Source organism: Diplotaxodon limnothrissa, linkage group LG17, assembly GCF_057381915.1.
Source record: "Diplotaxodon limnothrissa isolate DT_005_m linkage group LG17, D_limnothrissa_male_GT1.1, whole genome shotgun sequence".
Lineage (NCBI taxonomy): Eukaryota > Metazoa > Chordata > Actinopteri > Cichliformes > Cichlidae > Diplotaxodon > Diplotaxodon limnothrissa.
The window spans coordinates 19591364-19610294 of record NC_140612.1 but is presented as its reverse complement, the minus strand read 5'-3'; the positions used below and the strand labels follow the sequence as shown (position 1 = coordinate 19610294).

General features: G+C 39.7%; 1 protein-coding gene across 1 annotated transcript; it reads left to right on the top strand.

Moving 5' to 3' along the window:
• Positions 1–9591: 9591 nt before the first annotated feature.
• Positions 9592–16873, top strand: LOC146614918 (uncharacterized). The gene is made up of 6 exons (XM_085376549.1): positions 9592–9792; positions 10481–10649; positions 11595–12089; positions 12663–12730; positions 15807–15850; positions 16768–16873. Exons 1-6 carry the CDS (start codon positions 9592–9594, stop codon positions 16871–16873), a joined length of 1083 nt encoding a protein of 360 aa, XP_085232675.1.
• Positions 16874–18931: the final 2058 nt, after the last annotated feature.

The window sequence follows — 18931 nt, the reverse complement described above, 5'->3', positions numbered from 1 at the left end:
ATGACTGTGAATCACAAAAGATTGATATCAAATTGATCACTTGACCCATATTACGTTACTTGCTCTTCGAGTGAATCAACAAATGGCGAAATGAAAAGCCGAACAACAACAATGCTGTTTTTTCAGTCCTAGCTTACATGTGTGTTTATTTCGTATTTTCAGTTGTTACCTTCCACAGCTAAATAAAACGCTCTAAATCGGTTTCAGTTATGTACTGATATGCAAGAATGGACATAAGGAGCTTCTTTCAAAGAAAAAACTCAGGTAGATGTTATTTTATATATTATGCTTTGTATGTTGTTCAGTATATTTCTATGCAAAACAAGAGGAATTTCAATACACAGCAGTATATTCACAGTTTAAACCAGACATTTACATACACTTTAGGGAAAAACGTAAAAACATTTTTTTTTAACTGTACAACATCAATTTAGAGTAAACTTGTTTTGGATAAATAAATATTTAAATATCCTTTGAATTAGTTAAATGTCAGAATATAGAGAGAGAGCTGTCTATTTTTTATCACTTTCATCAAATTTAGGAGTACATGTACACTAAGTTTATTGTTAATTAATAAGAAAACTCCAGACAATTCCATTCTGAGCTGAAGAAGCTTCTGATAGGTTAGTAGAGTCCATGTGAGTAAATTGGTGGCACAGCTGTGGATGCATTTAAGGCAAAACACAGAGCCTGTTTCTTTGAAATGGGAAAATCAAGAGATGTCAACCAAAACACCAGGAAAAGAATTGTGGAGCTCCAAGTGTGGCTCAGTATGAATACAATTTGGTGCCATTTGTAATTAAGAAATACAGATAGTTTCTCTCTTTACACTTAAAGTTAACAAATATGTTTTTTATATTTATCAATCTAAAAAAAATAAACATTTAGTCTGATTTGATGTTACAGTTAAAAAAGTGTTTTTATCTGAAGAGTTTGTAAATATCTGGTTTCAACTGTATATTTGATGATGTTGGTGTTTAGCTTGATTGTCGGCACAAAGAGGGAGAGAGAGGAACAGAGAGAGAGAGAGAGGAACAGAGAGGGAACAAGAGCAGGTGAGACACACATGTTAGTCAAATGGTTTTTTGCCAAAACTCATCAGAACATGTATCTCGTACCTAGTGTTTCTTTTTAAGTTTGCTATTTTTCAAATTCTATATTTATTAAGTTATGCAGGCTTGTTTGCACAACAAGGCTAAATAATTATATAAACTTTTCTGAATCTAAATAGTGGACTTTGGTAGAATTAAAAAATAATTGTAGTGCAGGTCCATGATGATTTTGAGTGTTTTGATTCTGTCTTGGTTAAGTCCTAAAGAAGTCCTGTTTTAATTCCCGATCAGTTCTGGGTCTGGTTGAATTTGGGTTTAGTCCCTGTGTCTTGATACAGCCCTGATTTTGTTCTGCCTTGCTGCTTAACTAAAAAAAAGAGTTTAAGATATCCTGCATATGTGATATATATTTTTTCCTATATGACGCTATTCTTTTTTGAAAAAACTGAAAGCACAGCCTAATAAATCTCTCATTCACCCCCAATCCCACATGCATACTAACCTTTAGGGCTAAGAGCCGGGTGTATAAAATGTCTGGCGCCGCCTCTGCTCTTGACGTTGGGAGTGGCTGGTCTGGAGAACTCTTTGTTAATCCCAAATCTTTGCAGCTTCTAGCAACTGCTAAACAACTTAACTGGGAACATTACTATTGCTTTGTGACCGGGGCTTACTTCTTGATATAGTTTCTTACTGTCTTTCCTCAGATTTCTTTTTTAGCTTGGTTCCTCTGCATACTTCCTGCATTTAGAGGGAAGTTTAAAATGCTATTTCCAGCATTTATACACTTCCCTCTATTGATTTGCAATTTGACTGCCACAAAACACTGGTTGGTGGTGGTGGTTCTCCCTTTGAGATGGTCCATTCTCTGGCAAAATGTATTTACTTCACTAAACATTATTCCGACATTTCCAGCATCAGCTTTTTTTATTGATTTCTTGTGCAGCCCTAAAACCACGCAGAACTCATATTTGGAAATGGAAGCAAAGCACTTGTGAGGATTGTGGCTACTAAACCTGCATCAACCCACTCCCACTTAACATGAGTTGGTTTCAATGGCACTTAATGTGGCGGGCACTCCATGTAAATATGCATAGAGAGTCAGAGTGGGTAGGTGGAGGGTAGAGGGCGGGTGAGCCTGCAGACATGCTGGCAGCTCTGCGAGACGTATCAAGCAAAAGCTGAGGCTGATGGAAATATTATTCACTTTGTCTGCCGGAGAAATGAAATAAAAGCTGAGTTTGAACTTTAGTTAATAATAGTGTGTCAAGCATTTCTGTGCCCGCCTCATTACTTACAGGGAGAATGTGAAAAAGCGATTCTTATATGTATACAGTCAGCACCCAGACACTGAATCCGAGCAGCATCTGCAACAATGTGATGTATAACACTAATAGTCACGCATTTGCTTAATTAATGAGTTTGCAGTCTTCATTGTGACCAATTACACTCAGTCTGTTTCCCTGTTCCTGCAAAGTTTTAGAAGCTATTTAATTTAAATTACTGTGCAGTGTAGCTCAAATGGCAACCGCGCTCTGTGCAGCCGTATAATAGATCCTCTGTCACGGCTGCCGGCAGGTCAGTTCCCTCCAACCTCCCATTCTTCTTCTCTTCCTCCCCACAGGAGGTGCATTGTTGGGTTCAGTCAGCACAAACCACAGCTTCCCTTTGATCCGGCTCTGACTTGCACAGATTGAGTGATTCTTTTTTTCTGTATGTTATCACAATCTCAGCCTGATTCTGCCCCGCTGGGGGCAGTGATGAACACACTGCAGCGGGCCACACAGTGATGCAACACCCTCTGCTCGATCGCTGATGAGCCACACACAGCTGACACCGCAGGAAGCCGACCAATCAGTGTGACCTTGGTAGCAGCCATCCTGCTGACTGATTGTGATTCTTATGAAAAAGTCAAGATGTCAAAGCATACTGAAACCTTTTTTTTCTTGGAGACAGTTATTGTTTTTCTGTGTCTACTCTGCTATCTACGGAAGTTTTCACACCTCTAAGTTCATTGACTCTGACCTGAATCAGATGATGAGTTTGTAAACTGAGGGGTTTTTTTTTCTCTTTGCTTGTTTATTTTTATGCAGAGAAATCTCCAAGTGAGCCAAAATGCTTCAAGACAAACCACAGGACATCCACATTCACTCGGCTTATTGGTCACATGTGTGGGGCAGGAGCAACAACAGCAAATATCAGGATTTAAATACAGAGGTACAAAACGGATTAAATCAGCAGAAGTTTAGTCACAGAAACACAATTTTAATCAGTGAGAATAAACCAGTTTTAAAAAAAGAAACTAAATTAAACCTAAAATAAAATCATGATTAAACCCACAAAGTAAACTAGGACCTACCGCAGACTGCTAAAAGTGTCTAAACGTTTCACTTAAACACATACATTTTTCGTGACTGTTACACAGTATTTAAACAGTATTTAAATCCACTGTATCCACCATCAGATATGAATGAAGCTCTCTGCTGCCCCTCTGGGAGTATACTCTGGAGTTGTTCCGCTATGATTTCACTGGAGCTCTTTTCTTTAATATGTTTGTGGGCTCAGATGGTTGTAGTGGTGCTGTGGGATTTCACTCAGTTTTAATGTGTTCCCAGGCCCCTGTGGTTGTAATATTGCTGTGGGGATTTGAAGCGGGCCTGTGATATTTTAAAGGATTATTGAGTTTTTCTGTGAGCAAATGGACTCAGCTTAAACTGATGTTCATTTAGCAGACCTTCAGAGAATTCAGTTGCTTTTATTTAGATCTGCACAGACAGATGGCTGATTAATAATTATCTAAACAAATCGATCCCTCCAATCAATATAGGAGGATCAGAGGCAGGTGGTTACTTAAGGTGGTTTAATAAGTGGCCTCCAGGGGCATTCTAAATTGCATGCTTCATATGTAAAAAAAAAACAAAAAAAAAACACGGATTCAGGTCATGCAGAAGTAAAAATTCATTCATATTTCAAAACAGAAAACCTGAGGTGAATCTACTTAAAATGACTGTATGACCAACACCATTGTGAATGTTTTCAAGGAAGTCGTGACCTTTATGCTTTTTAAACAGCTCCTTCAAAGAAAAAAAACAGCTTAATGACCACTTCCGTTCAGCCGCCGTCTTCAACACAACTCTGGTGATGAAAGCCCAATAAGACAGATTCAGTCTATCAGTTTGAGTAGGAATGAGGTCAAGCTGCCAGTCTGATAATATTATAATAGATTAACTCTTATGAACTTCTGTTTCAGTCTACATACACAGAACACAGAACATACACCCGTCTGTCTGAGAGTGACTGCAGTCAGACCGCAATCGTTTGGAGACAGGTTGCCTCTCAGACCTGGTATCAGGGAGCCTCAATCTCATTGTTTTGAAGGCCAACTACTCGCTGTCAGTCACTGAATGGCGTCCTATTTTTAAGAAGCTTTGTGTTACATCCAGTCACGGTGGTTGGCGCTTTTTCCTCTTAGAGTTGGAGTCTGCAGCTGTTACTGAAATGTACTGGTTTGCTCTGAGATGATTGGAAGGTCGCTTCTGAACAGGGCTAGCACATGAACAAGAATAAACCGATTCTTTGTAGGTCAAAGCACTCTATTCATGCGTTTGCTTTAGCACTCCAACCTTTTCTTTTCTTCCCACCAGCCTCATTACCTTTTTAGAGTCAGATCCGGGTCTCTGCCTTTTTTTCTGGTGTTGTTTGCCTGCCTGGACCTTACCCTAACTGAACATTCCTTCAGTATTGCATGAACCATCTGTCTTTACCCTGTGATTTAATACTTACAAAATGTCATCATCTCCAGATAATATCATATGTTCTGTCATGTAGTCAGTATTCCTTAGTAAAATAAAACTTGTGAACATTTCTGGTGTCCTCTGCAGACTGCTGAAATGTGTTTAAAAAAATAAAAATTTCTGTACATATGTGTATGTACTTTAAGTGCAATTTAAAACCTTAATTAAATATGCCATGGTGTCATTTTAATTTATGTAGAAAACTGAAACTATATTTGATGTGAATGAGAATGTAAATGTAAGTATGCATTATGATGCTCTTCGATGTAGGAGGGTATTTTTCAGCGCTTCGTCAGGTGTCTTTTTTTCCCTTTAGACTGAGCAGCAGAAGCATGATATGAAAATGTCAGCTTGGAGGTTCAAACATCACTTATTGATGGCAGTCCAATCAACATCCTGGCTGCAGCACAAAATCCCCCCACCCGCCCACCCCCCCTTTCTGGGCTGCATACCTGCATATGTGAGGTGAAGGCGTGATGAAACCCCAATAGAAATGATATCTCCTCCCAACAGTGAGCATGCTCTCTGCTCCATTTTAATGTGGTGAATCTGATTATAAAAGCCATATAAATCATAACAGGCTCCTTACTGCATGTTAACATGGAGGTCACATGTACAGTGAGCTCACTGATCACACAGATCATCCACAGTAGAAAAACTACCTGCCTAATATTATGTAGGTACCTCTCACTTGTATTGTCAAAGCATCTCTGGCTTGTCGATTCAAGGCCTCTGAACGTATTCTGAAGACAGCAAGTCATTTATTTGGGTTGGAATCATTTTTTCAGTAATTATCAAGTAATTGAAGTTTCTCACATGATGTCAGTCACACATGGCTAAAGAGTTGTCTCGCCCATTCAATGCAATCACTGGTTGCTTGGAAAAAAGCATATTCTGGTTGGCAATGACTCCTTAAGGTTTATGGGTGGTGGTGATGGTGATGTGGCACCAAAATCTTCCAAGTGGTTGTGTTTTTTTCCATGTTTGTCTCCAGATATGTTAACGTGCTCAGCGGTCATCCTTTCAGAGTTGTGCCTCATTGCTGCAGCCAGGATGTTTCGAGATGTGCCATTTTTAATTTTAAGGTGAATCTTCTCCATTTCGAGAAGCATCACACTTTTCACAGTTTGGTGTGGTCTATAACTTCTATTTAAACACCAAAAACAGAAATCTGCTGGCAAACTGGGGGTCAGTGACTGATCAGCAGGCCTCTGTGACTGGAGCCATAGCTATCAATTTTCCTGTGATTGCCAGCAACCTTCAGCAACTCATTTCTCCCTCATGACTCAGTAGTTTGTCGTTGATCAGTCCCTAGGCCTGAATAAGGTCGTCTGACTCAACCCGTATTCACTCGATCCTACATTGTCATCTTGATTGTCACATAAGCAAAATGTAGATAAGTTAATGTGTATTTGCAATTTATGCAAAAACACAATATAGCTGCCATTAAGCGCTTTTATAGTGACTTCAGCAAAGTTTAGGTATTTGCTATGAGTTAAAGTAACATCCAAAGAAATGTCAGGAACCTTCTTTCTGTATTTTATCCTGATGTTCTGTAAATGAAGCACTCAGCTAGCCACACGATGGAAAAGCAAACATGATCCTTCAGATCAGGGCACCTTCTTTAAATTATTTTTTATTTGTTTGGATCATTGACATACTGAGAACTCTCCACAAACCTACTCTGACCCAAATGTGTAACCATCGCGATTTGGCTGATATTGCTCAGATCTTTAGGTTCAGCTTTTTTTCTTCCTCAGCACATAAACATAAGAAGTGACTTCTCACTTCCTTGCTAATGTTTCCCAACCCCCTGACAGGTATCACTGGAATGAGTCAATCAATGTTATTGATTTCACCTGCCAGTGATTTTAAACTGTGGCTGATAGCTGTGTACTGGCCACAAGGGAAGAAATCAGTAGCCATAGAAAAACAGAAGTCAAAGTGCTGTCATCAGGCTCACAAGAAGCATATTTATGATTATTTCTTTACCACATCATTGGTTAACATTTGCTGGCCCACAGTGAAACAGGCTGCACTAACCAGTCAAGTCTCCCCTGTGACTTATTAAATAAAGTTACTATTCAGCTTTCAAACTTCACTGTGAAAATGACGCCTGTGTTGTCTGGGTACAAAAATTAAGGTTTCTTTCATCTGGTCAGGTTAGAGTAAACCTAGAGTAAACCTTCAACACACAGTTTCAAAAAAACAACGTGTAGTAGAAACTAATGTGGACTATCCTTTAGTCATGTTTATGTAACTGTCATGAATCACTTATGTGGACTGTGTGGGTGGCCGTTGTGTTAACTGGACCTCTGCATGACTGACAGCTCAGCAGCACACGCTTGAACAGTCAAGAGTCAGTGTGTGTGTGTGTGTGTGTGTGTTGGCTTTCACAGGTTTTTGACAGACTGCTGAGTCTATTCCTGGATGATTAATACACCTGGAGAGAGAAATACACACACACACACACACACACACACACACACACACACACACATACAAACGTAAAAAAAAAAGGCCATATGGGCGTGTGTGTCAGGTATTGAGAAAAAAGATTTGTGTGTGTGCAAATGTGTCAGTGTGTGTAGTTGTTGCTGAACTCTCTCATGTTGAACCTGATGTGAATTGACACATGAAAATACCCACAATCCCCTAGGACAGGTCTCTGAGCTCTGTACTGAGCCGATTACCCACTGCTGACACACACACACACACACACACACACACACACACACACACACAGACAGAGAGATTTTACCACCTCCTTTCTGAAGAAATAAGAATGTTTTCTTGTTGGTCTGTCTGGTGAAAACAACAAACTGACAGTGTGGTCAGTGGAGGCCATGCCAGCAGGAGTGCGCACCCTAACACAAATACTTGTCTTTGAGAACGCAATCACACAATGAAGCACACAAAAGAAAAAAACATTATAAAAGTCGGAATCAATTGATCTGCTGTCATGCAAGTCTCTAAGCAGCCAACACGTTCTCACTCCCAACTCGTCAAACGTGTGACGCATGGTCAGGTCCCCTCTGCTGCACATATGGACGCGCAGGGTACCCCTCTGGCGTCGGGAATTGACGTGAAGGGTCCTCCGATTGAAGAGATTTTGTCGGTATATTTAGACATTTTCCAAATCACATTGTAACGACCTATACTGAACACAATAAATTATATAATGCAGGCAACTATCTGAGAGAAAAGTACTTCAGATAAAACTAATTACAGGCTGTTATTTGTGTATCGGTTCTTGCATTGACGGAGTGAGCGATGTATGCTGGGTAATGGCACAGCTAGCGATTGGGTGAATTTATTGCACCGGTTTTATAAACTGTTCTACAATCCTTTTGATATTTGGAAATCTGTCGATCATTCTGCTACAGCTGTAAGATATCTTCTCCAACTCCTTTGAATACATGCAGTCATTTTACCGTCTGCTTTGGCTAATCACGCTCTTACGTATTAAATTAAATTAAATGCCTAATAAAAAAGCTGTTCTTTTTTATTAGGCAAAAACATTTTCGGCAAAAAAACATTATGCAAAAACATTTTCGGCAAAAAAACATTATGCAAAAACATTTTCGGTGCTGTTAAGGAATTCACAGCGACTCACTTGTTTATTTTTGAGAAAGTTTATTTTTTTATCATATCAGATGAGCGGCAGTGACGTCAACGTACTCGATCGTTGTTCTTTTTTATTAGGCAAAAACATTTTCGGCAAAAAAGCAGTATGCAAAAACATTTTCGGTGCTGTTAAGGAATTCACAGCGACTCACTTGTTTATTTTTGAGAAAGTTTATTTTTTTATCATATCAGATGAGCGGCAGTGACGTCAACGTACTCGATCGTACCACAGGTAAGTGCGAATCTGAATCTGTAGATTTTTTTAAATTATTTTTCTTATTTAAAACCAAAAAGAAAAACCCGAAACAGTGAGCTCACAAAGCTGCTTTTAGCAGTTCCATGGGTTAAGATTAGCAATTTCGTGGAACAGCGAATGACTTAACATTTAATAGCATATATGTTACCACACCACATGTGCTGTAAGTTAGCTAAATTCATTTCTGTTAGCCAATCAAGTTAAGCTTATCATATATCATCATCCAGGGTACAGTGATAGAGAAGTGTGTGCTGACGTTTGCTGTTGTTGCCACTTTGTAAAGTTTGAGGGTTCTAATAAGGGTCAGTGTTGCCAGATTGGGTTGATGCTGAAATTGAAGATAGACGTTATCTATCAATCTAGCTCTCTCTTTATGGCTCTCTCTCTCATTCTGTCTCTCTCTCTCTCTCTCTCTCTCTCGATTTTAAACTTAATAACAGCATTACATAATCATTAAATAGCAGACCGATCATCTATGCTGCAAATGAAATACAAATGGACACTAAACAGGGTTTATCTAAATCGTTACAATAGGGTTTAATGTATATATTTATTTATAAGGTGCTTCTGAATTCTGAATACTTTTTTTTTTCTAAACAGGTTCTTCATCAATCAGCCTATTATTGATTGATTCCTTCCTACATCTGCTTTTTGAAAAACTCCTAAAGGCACTTTTAAGAGCCACGTCAGTCTGTTTGTATCTGTTCTTACTGCTGTCCTTATTGGTCTGTCTCTCTGTTTCTATCCGCATTTCTGTCTCTTTAACTCTTCAGCTTTTTTCTTGTTGTCAGTGTGCTGGTTAACCTATAATTTGCCTTTTGTCTGTCTGCTGCCTTTTCTGTCTGTAATTATTCTTTGTTTCAACATGACACGCCCCAAATTCAGGCCCTGTACATTTTGCCAGACTCCCAATCAGGCAAGCAGAAGAACCTGCTATGTCTGCTTCGGAAGTCTGTCCAGCAAAAAGAAGCTAAAAGAAAAAGTAGAATCATTGGATAGCCAGTGGGCAGAAGTTGTCTTGAAAAACAGAAATGTTTGCCGGATAATTGATTCTGCCCGTATTGCAGTAAGTAAAAAAATTTTTGTTTCATATATTATCATTAAGTTGTTATAAGATGTTGCTGGCACATTAACACAGCTCATCATATGTGCTTTTGAGAACATGCAACAATATTTTATCTACATTTTGCTAAAGACAAACAATTACTTTACTGTAATACATCAGTGGTGGCTGTATGTATTCATATCAGTATGAATGTGTAAATGGCCTGTATTTGTATAGCGCTTTACTTAGTCCCTAAGGAACCCAAAGCACTTTACACTACATTCAGTCATCCACTCATTCACACACTGGTGATGGCAGCTACATTGTAGCCACAGCCACCCTGGGGCGCACTGACAGAGGCGAGGCTGCCAGACACTGGCGCCACCGGGCCCTCTGACCACCACCAGTAGGCAACGGGTGAAGTGTCTTGCCCAAGGACACAACGACCGAGACTGTCCAAGCCGGGGCTCGAACCGGCAACCTTCCGATTACAAAACGAACTGCCAACTCTTGAGCCACGATCGCTGTGTGTGAATGCTTAAATGGAAACTTCTAAGAAGCTGGTGTGAATATGGGTTAATATTGCATGTTGTATAAAGCACTTTTAGTGCTCCACGAGAAAACGCTATATAAGAGTCATTTCGTTTACCATTTAACAACAGGCTGTGTTTGACTAATTTGTGCCAACTATTTTTTTTATTAATTTCAGGTGCAGAAACTTGAGTCTATAGGCTACAAGCCCATTTTATTCATTGGCAAAAAAGACAAGAATTCACATAAGTGGGTAGCAGATGTTATTACCCATTTGGACCCCACTTCTACTACAAGAAATTTCCTGGAGAAGATGCAGAGGGCTTATGAATTTATACTGTCTAAGGGTAAGAGTGAAGTCTGTTGTATACTTTCAGTCCAGTTAATTAATGCTAATTTATATAGCAACTTTTCACAACAAGTCGTCTCAACTTGCTTTCACAATCAGAATACTTCATTAATCTTTAAGCAAATTGTGTAAGTATATTTTAAGGTCATTAAATAACCATTGAAGGATATGTTATCAAAGGCTTCGTTCACACTGCAGGTCTTAATGCTCAATTCAGATTTTTTTGTCTGCTCGTTCACACTACAAATAAAATGTGACAGCAAACGCGCTCTAGTGTGAACGCCCAAAGCGGCCGCATGCGCAAAAGAAGACGTCACACACATTGCGCTCTGTTTAGACCCAGACCAAACAGTATTTTTTGACTGATGGCCCTTATTATAAAGACTTGTTTGAGACTTTATGTTTCCCAATTTTGCTTTAAGTTATTTTGTTATTTACATATGGCCTAATAATGATCCTTATTGCTGTTTTAGAGAGGAGCGGTGCTTCAAAGGGTAGTTTCAGACTTCTGTCAGAATCTGCAAATAAAATGTTCACGTTTCTCCAACGTTGTCTTCCCAACAGTTTAGCTGGATGGCCAGGAAGCGTTCATGATGTCTTCTGTGGTGCTTCTCTGGCGCTGATAATTGGCGTCTGTCTTGTGTCAGTGACGTGGAAGATTGATTTAATGTGAAAGGACCATTCAAACAGCAGTCGCTTTCTAAAATATCAGCTATGTATCGGATTCAGTAACACATACGAACGTGACCCAAATTGGATTTGAAAATATCGGATTTGTGCCGTTCACACTGTCAGACCATGATCGGATATGGGTCGCAGAGGGTCAAAAAAATCGGATTTGCTGCGCTTTCGCCTGCAGTGTGAACGTAGCCAAAGTGTAGTTCCTGCTAAATATAAGGCCTTTTTTGAAAAATATTTTTATGAAAGTAAATATGTTTTATAGGAACCTCCACACCAGTGCACCCCAATACCCCCACAGAACAGCAGCTTGTGCAGTCCAAGAATGCCACCAAGGAGCATTGTGCCGACAAACAGACCCACATCAAAGAACACGCAGAGATCCCCAGTGAAGAACAGGCAGAGACCCTGATCAACAAGCAAGCAGAGAGCCTCGCCAAGGAGCAGCCTGAGATGACCACCCAGGAACATCAATCTTCTAGGCTCCTCGAGGAGCACCCAAAGAGCCTGTCAGACGAGCAGACAGAGACTGTTTTTGTTCTCAATCTTGTTCCTTTATCTCCTTCTTCTGTTCCATGCTCCCAGTCTTTCCAAAAAAAGAAGAGAGACAGAAGCACCTCACAAACAACCTCTCCCACCTCTCCACCACCTTTTAAACCCGCAGACCAGCCATCTCTGCAGTCTCTTCATCCACCTGCTAGCCACGCGATCTCCCAGTCCTTAAGTGAGGGTGGCCAACATGAAAATAAGAAGAGAAAGAGTAAGTATTGCTTTGCATGTTATGTCTTGAGATTTTTAAGTTTCTTACCCAAAAATGATACATATGTTGTCCTAGAGAACTAACAAACCATTGCAAAGTATTATTCACTAGTTATTTAGCTGCATTTTGGTGTACACTATAAAAAAGACTATAATTAAATATGGTCAATCCCTTACTTTAGTTAAGAGGACTTTGTAATTCAACTTGATTGGATTGAGAAAACTAAAACGCACTTTTAGAGAACATTTTAGTTTCTCTCAACAAATAGTGTATGCATTTATATAAACAAGGTCTGGTGGCACTCAATTGCAAAATGAAGGGTGAATTTTTTTGTTAATTTGTTGGTCCTAAGTGAAACTAAGTTTTTACACAGAATTGATTCACAATTTATGGTATGTACTTTAAAAAAAAAACTCAACTGAGGTGGGTTCACTTTTTGACCCCAGAGGACAAATGGAGTATGGCAATCAGGAGGATATTACAGATTTTCACTTGTTGAGTGAAAACTCATATTTGATTTCTTGTGTATACAGAGTCTTATGTTTTTTTTAAATGTAATTTTTCATTTCTTAGGCTGTCGAAGATGTAGTAGGCAGAAGGTGTTCCAGTTTGAAGAAGTCACTGAGAGCAGGATAAATGAGGTAATACTTAAAATGTTTTAATTTGCTTTTCAGTAGACTTTTTACAGTAAGCCTATCTCAAGTTGTTTTCATCCATGCACTACAGCCATGAACTGTGCTACATGGGTAAATTCAAATGTACTTTTGAGATTAGTGAAGGGAAATGATTAATGGAATTACATTAAAAGATTGTATTGTATTTCATGTGTTTGTTCTTAAACAATTCTGCAAAATTAATCACAGACATTGAATACTGCTACATCTTGCTACAAAAACCTACATGGCTAACATACAAATGACTGTATATGAGGAAGGATCATATTTTTTTCTGTGTAAGCCTATATCCTCAGTTGTTCTTGTTGAATCAGGATCATAGAAAGCACAATTTATAGATCCTGATATATGCTGACCAGCCCTGTCTCACTATAAATAGTAGATAATCTATTTAGTATTTAGTATTTAGTATTTATTTATTTATTGTCATTGTCAAGAACAATGAAATTGCGTTTGGGGCTTCCATACAACCCAAAAAAAAGAAGAAAATAATAAATACCCCTTAAAACCCAAGTGTACATATTTAACCCAGTGTGACTCCAATGCAATAAGACAATCCTTAGCAATAATGTTCGTAGAAATTCAGACAAAGACCTGAGAAACATGACAAAATACAACAATGCAACCCATTCAATATTATTGTACTGTGAGATATGATATCAGATATGATAGTTATCTATTTAAGAAAGAGGGGGGGGGGGGGCAGGAGGGGGAAGAGAATAAAGATATGATGCACCAATGCAGACCAGTTCATTGCTATTAAGAAGTTGGATATGGTTATTGTCCGTGAGAGGGGGGCAGAGAGTTCAGGAGCCTCACAGCCTGTGGATACAGGCTGTTGGCCAGTCTGGATGTTCTGGCCTGTATAGACCTGTACCTTCTCCCTGAGGGCAGCAGATGGAAAAGGTGGCGCGCAGGGTGATGTTGGTCCCGCAGGATACTGTGCACCCTCCTCAGACAGCGAGTGGGGAAGATATTACTGATCTCTGGCAGACTTGTTCCAATAATTCTGCCAGCTTCTTTCACCACCCGCTGGAGTGCTTGCTGATCGGCCTTGGTGCAGCTGGGGAACCACACTAGAAATCCATACGTCAGAACGCTGCTGATGGCACAGTTGTAGAAGTTCAACATCAGAGATCTGGGAATGTGTGCGCTCCGCAGTCTCCTCAGGTAGTAGAGACGCTGTTGGGCCTTCCGTACAACTGAGGTGATATGGTTGCCCCAGGACAGGTCCTCGGTCACAGTTACCCCCAAGAATTTAAAACTGCTCACCCTCTCCACCGCCTCACTGCCAATGAAGAGAGGCAGATGGTTGTTATGACCCCTCTTCCGGAAATCTACAATGATCTCCTTGGTCTTTTTGGTGTTTAAGACCAAGTTATTGTCGTGGCACCATGACTCTAGTTGTTGCACCTCTGTCCTATAGTTTGTCTCATCATTGTTGGATATAAGTCCGAGCACTGTAGTGTCATCTGCAAACTTAACAATGAGATTGGACGCGCAGGAGGAAATACAGTCATGGGTGAAGAGAGTGTATAGCAGAGGGCTCAGAACACACCCCTGAGGGGCACCGGTGTTGACCACAAGGGTGGAAGAGGTGTTCTTACCCACTCTGACACTCTGTCTACGGTTAGTGAGGAAGTCCACAATCCAGTTGCACAGAGAAGAGTTAAGTCCCAGTTGGTGGAGTTTGGGACGGAGTTTGTATGGCCGGATGGTATTAAAAGCCGAGCTGTAGTCTACAAAGAGGAGCCGTGCATAGGTGTTCCTGTGTTCCAAGTGCTTCAGTAATGTGTGCAGCACTGTGGCGATCGCATCCTCGGTTGACCGGTTCTCCCTGTATGCAAACTGGTGTGAGTCCAGGGATGGTGGAAAAGCAGCTCTGATGTGTTTAATGACCAGTCTCTCCAGGCATTTGGCGGGAATGGGGGTGAGTGCCACAGGTCTGAAATCGTTCAGACATGTGACATTTGACTGTTTTGGGATGGGAACGATGGTTGCTGCTTTGAAACAGGATGGTACCAGTGAACAGGACAACAAGGTGTTATATATAGAGGTGAAGACGTCCGCCAGGTCCGCAGCACAGTCTTTTAGCACCCGGCCCAGCACTCCATCCGGCCCGGCCGCCTTCCTGATGTTAATGCTCCGGAACACACGCCTCAGCTCATGAGTGCTCAGGACCGGAGCAGGGTCGGTTGAGGGGAGAGGGGACAGGACAGGGTCGGTGTTCTCCCTGTCAAAACGGGCATAAAAGAGATTTAGATCCTCAGCCAGAGTAGAACTGTCGGCTGAGGGTGATGGTGTTCTTCTTTTGTAGTCCGTGATAGCCCTGATGCCCTCCCAGACCTGCCTTGGGTTTGTGTTGTTCTCAAACCTGGCCTCGATACGCCTCCTGTGCTGCTGCTTGGCAGTCTTGATGCCTCTTCTCAGGTTGGCCCTGGCAGCACTGTATGCCTCCTGGTCCCCGGATTTGAAAGCGTTGTTCCTTGTTCGAATAAGTTGTTGAACTCCGTGTGTCATCCAGGGTGGATTATTAGGGAACACACGGAATCGTTTCCAAGTTGTTACATTGTCCACACAGAAACAGATGTAGTCCAAGACAGTGGAGGTGTAACTGTCCAATGCGACACGATTGTCAGTGTCCTGCATGTGTAGTTTGAAGTGTTTAAATGGACACAATTCAAACAATTCATAATGGGATGATATTGATTATGTCAGTGTATGATGTATCAAGTACGTCAAACTTTCCGAAGAAAAGAACATAGCCAGAGTCAAAAACAGATAGACGCAGTTAACTAAACCTGTGATCAAAATAATTTTTTGTGAATGCCACAATTGGATACATGCTTTTCAAAATCCTATTATTATTTTTTTTATAAACAGAAATGCCTTACATACACATACCTACACATCTATCAAAGTGTGTTTACATGGGTCTGTGTGTGTCTCAGGTGTGCACACTGGATTACACACAAGCTTTATGAAGACACCTATCCATTAACCATGTTATTTAACGATTGCCTCTCTGATTCCTTCTGTCTAGGGGAACACAGAAGTAAAAGTGCGTTGGTTGCCTTGCTCTGTTTGGTAAGAAGCTCTTGATATTTCATTCTCTGAGAATGTTCTGTTTCCATCTATTACCTTTTTGGAGCACAAATGAAAATGGAAAACCAGGTGTTTTGTCACGTCTTACTTCTCGCTTTTTTTCTTATCCTATCTCAATTATTTAATCAATTAAGGATTATTGCAAAGTTTTTTGCCATCTTTGTCGAATCATAAAATAACAAATTTAATAAGAAATATATTTGAAACTGTTCAGAAAACACACGTAGTGTCTCACTTAGATGCAAAAGTACTGGGAATAATTCCAGCTGGACTGTGCTGGGGCCATAAGAGCACTCACATTAATTGTAAGAAATATATAAAAGCTATCAGGATTTTGACAAAGTGGAGAGAATTTGTCCATGTCTTACACAGATTTATGTGTGCCAAAGGATAAATTGCCTAAGCAGTGGAGGGAGTATTCAGATTCTGAACTTTCCAAAGAAGTACTAATATCACACTGTGAAAGCTTTCAGTTGTTTTGCATACTGTATTTCTAACATTACAATTGTGTGACAGCAATGAATCTCTACAAATTAAAGAGTAAACAACAGCCTTTATAATAATCCAAAAGAAACTAATTATCACATTTGAACAATTTTTATTTTCACTTCACAGAAAGGATATTATGAACTGTTCAACTGAAAAACAATAACTAAGTCTTTCATATGTGTCGAGTGTAACTGTACAGTAGTGTTTTGTTTGTAATCCATCTAAATTACAAATAGTGTAGCAGAAGTTGAAAATATCCATAAAAATGACAATTTGCATTTTGGTACAGTACTTAAGGAAATGTCTTTATCATGTTCCACCTCTGGTGTTAAACATAAAAAGCACGAAGTAATCCCCAACACGATATTAATGTTTTTGGTGTTGTTTCTTTCAATAATTATATTTTCCAGTGGGAAAATCTGGGATGACACGTGGGAGCCAGCCAGTGAATTTCAACACCACTTTGCCATGCCAGATGTGCCACCTCCTTCAGCCACTGAGGAAGTCTTTTTATGATGTTGTGATGTTTGTTTTTCCATGTTACAAACAAGTAAGATATAATGTCTGAAAACTGAAGTTGTGTACTGTCTACAAGGAACACTTTCAGAAATATGTGGAACCAAAGGTCCATACATCCAGATGTCACATTGATCTTCTCTGTTCACAGACTGGATATGTTCATTTTCAGCAGTTTGATTGTTTAGAAATGTTAGACAAATATTTATACTTGTTAAAATGCATTGTGTTACGTAAAAAAAGACTTTATATTATGTTGTTAACTACAATAGTAGTTCTGTGTTCTTAACTTGAATGTTTTTGTACAGCATTTATATTTGCTACATTCTTTAAAAAGTGAGTGTAGGCTGTTATAATTGTTACGGTGAATATGACCCACAGCTAGCAACTCAATCCATAAAACCCATCAGTCTGTTTCCCTTTGTTTCTCATATGAAGTTGTTATTGTAAACAGGTGTTCTGTTTAGTTTAAAGTATGAAGGCTGGTGAAATTGTACTGAGTACTGTCAATGAAAAGTAAAATAAAAAATCAAAGGTCTATTGAGATATGAGAACTTGTAGTACTGTTTGATGTTGAGACTGAAAGTTTCCATTACTAGTAGTATCAACTTTCATAATTTTCTTAGATGCTCAACATTGACTTGGCCTTGATCCACCTACACTGTTATATAACTTCATTCTCTATGCAAATATTATTTTTTCTGCTTTGCACATATAATGTATACATAGAACACAGAAAATGTCAAATTGCACTACCAGTAATCATTTCAAGTGTGATGTCCCCACAAATAATAAGCATGTTAGATTATGTACACATATTTTCAAATTAAAATCAACATTGAATGTGGCTTTGTCCCATTACCACTGACAACATTCTTTTGAGTATTTTAACTACATTGATTATTAGAGGTTTAAGTCAACCCTCTGAGCTCTAACAGCACTTAACCCCGTATATTGGGACTATGTCGTTTTTGGCTTTAGAATATTACTAACAAATATTGGCCGTCATAGGAGAAAGAGAATTAAGCTGTTTCTGTAGAGAGATACGACCTGAACTACTATTTAGGGTTAGGGGCCAGTACAATAGCAAAACTGCTTAAAGAGATTGGAGCCAGAGGACAGGTGCTGCTGCAGGTTATAAGAAAATTAGCTAACACTGCTGAGTGGGCCAATCACTGGCTGTGGTTAAAGAGGGCTGAGATCACTTGGGCAGTCAGCTATCCGCAACACACATGCCCAGAATTGATCAAACTGTGGTGGAGCTACCTAAGCAGGGGGCATCAAAAGGGTAGAAAACATAACACTATAATTTGTACTGTGATAGACCTGAAGCCTTGTTGACTGATACAGCTGTTTCAGGGCTCCTGGGGCTGTGCAGTTAACCTCATGGTAGTGAAACATAAGGCAGGAATGAAAAAACGTTTTGCTTCTACCCTCAGCTCTTTTTCCTGTTTGTGGGAGGCAGTGGAGATGTAGAGGGTACAGCCCGATCTGGGCGCGGAGGTATGGGATGCCAGATCACATGCCCCAGTTCCGGCTCTCCTCTCTCCTATGTTATCTCTTTTCTCTTTCACCTTTTCTATCTCTTTAAGAAGTGAGGCTCTTTAAGCACTAAAGACCTAAATAGTACTTATCGTTTTGCAGTGAAGTGATAGAAGAAAATAAATTGTAGAAAACTAAATAGGAAAAAGTAGAAGAGAAATAGCAATTTCACATCAACCAGTGACACACCCCGGGGCCTGATCAACCCTGGCAGGGCCTCCATTTATGAGGGTGTCTACTGGTAAGGGCCAAAACACCCAATGAATCCAAGGCCCACTACTGATGATGTGTCACAATATTTTTATATTATAATCTGGATTTGGTCTTTAATCCCTAAACCTAACCAAGAACTTTAAAAGAAACTAAAAAATGGCAAATATCTTTTGATAAAAGACCAAAAGACACTGTGAAGTTGATGCACACAACGATTTGTCCTCCTGATGAAGTTTCAGGACTGCCTTTCTCCATAGTGGCCATCCATCTATTCCTTTTGTGGAATAAATGTATGTGCTGTAT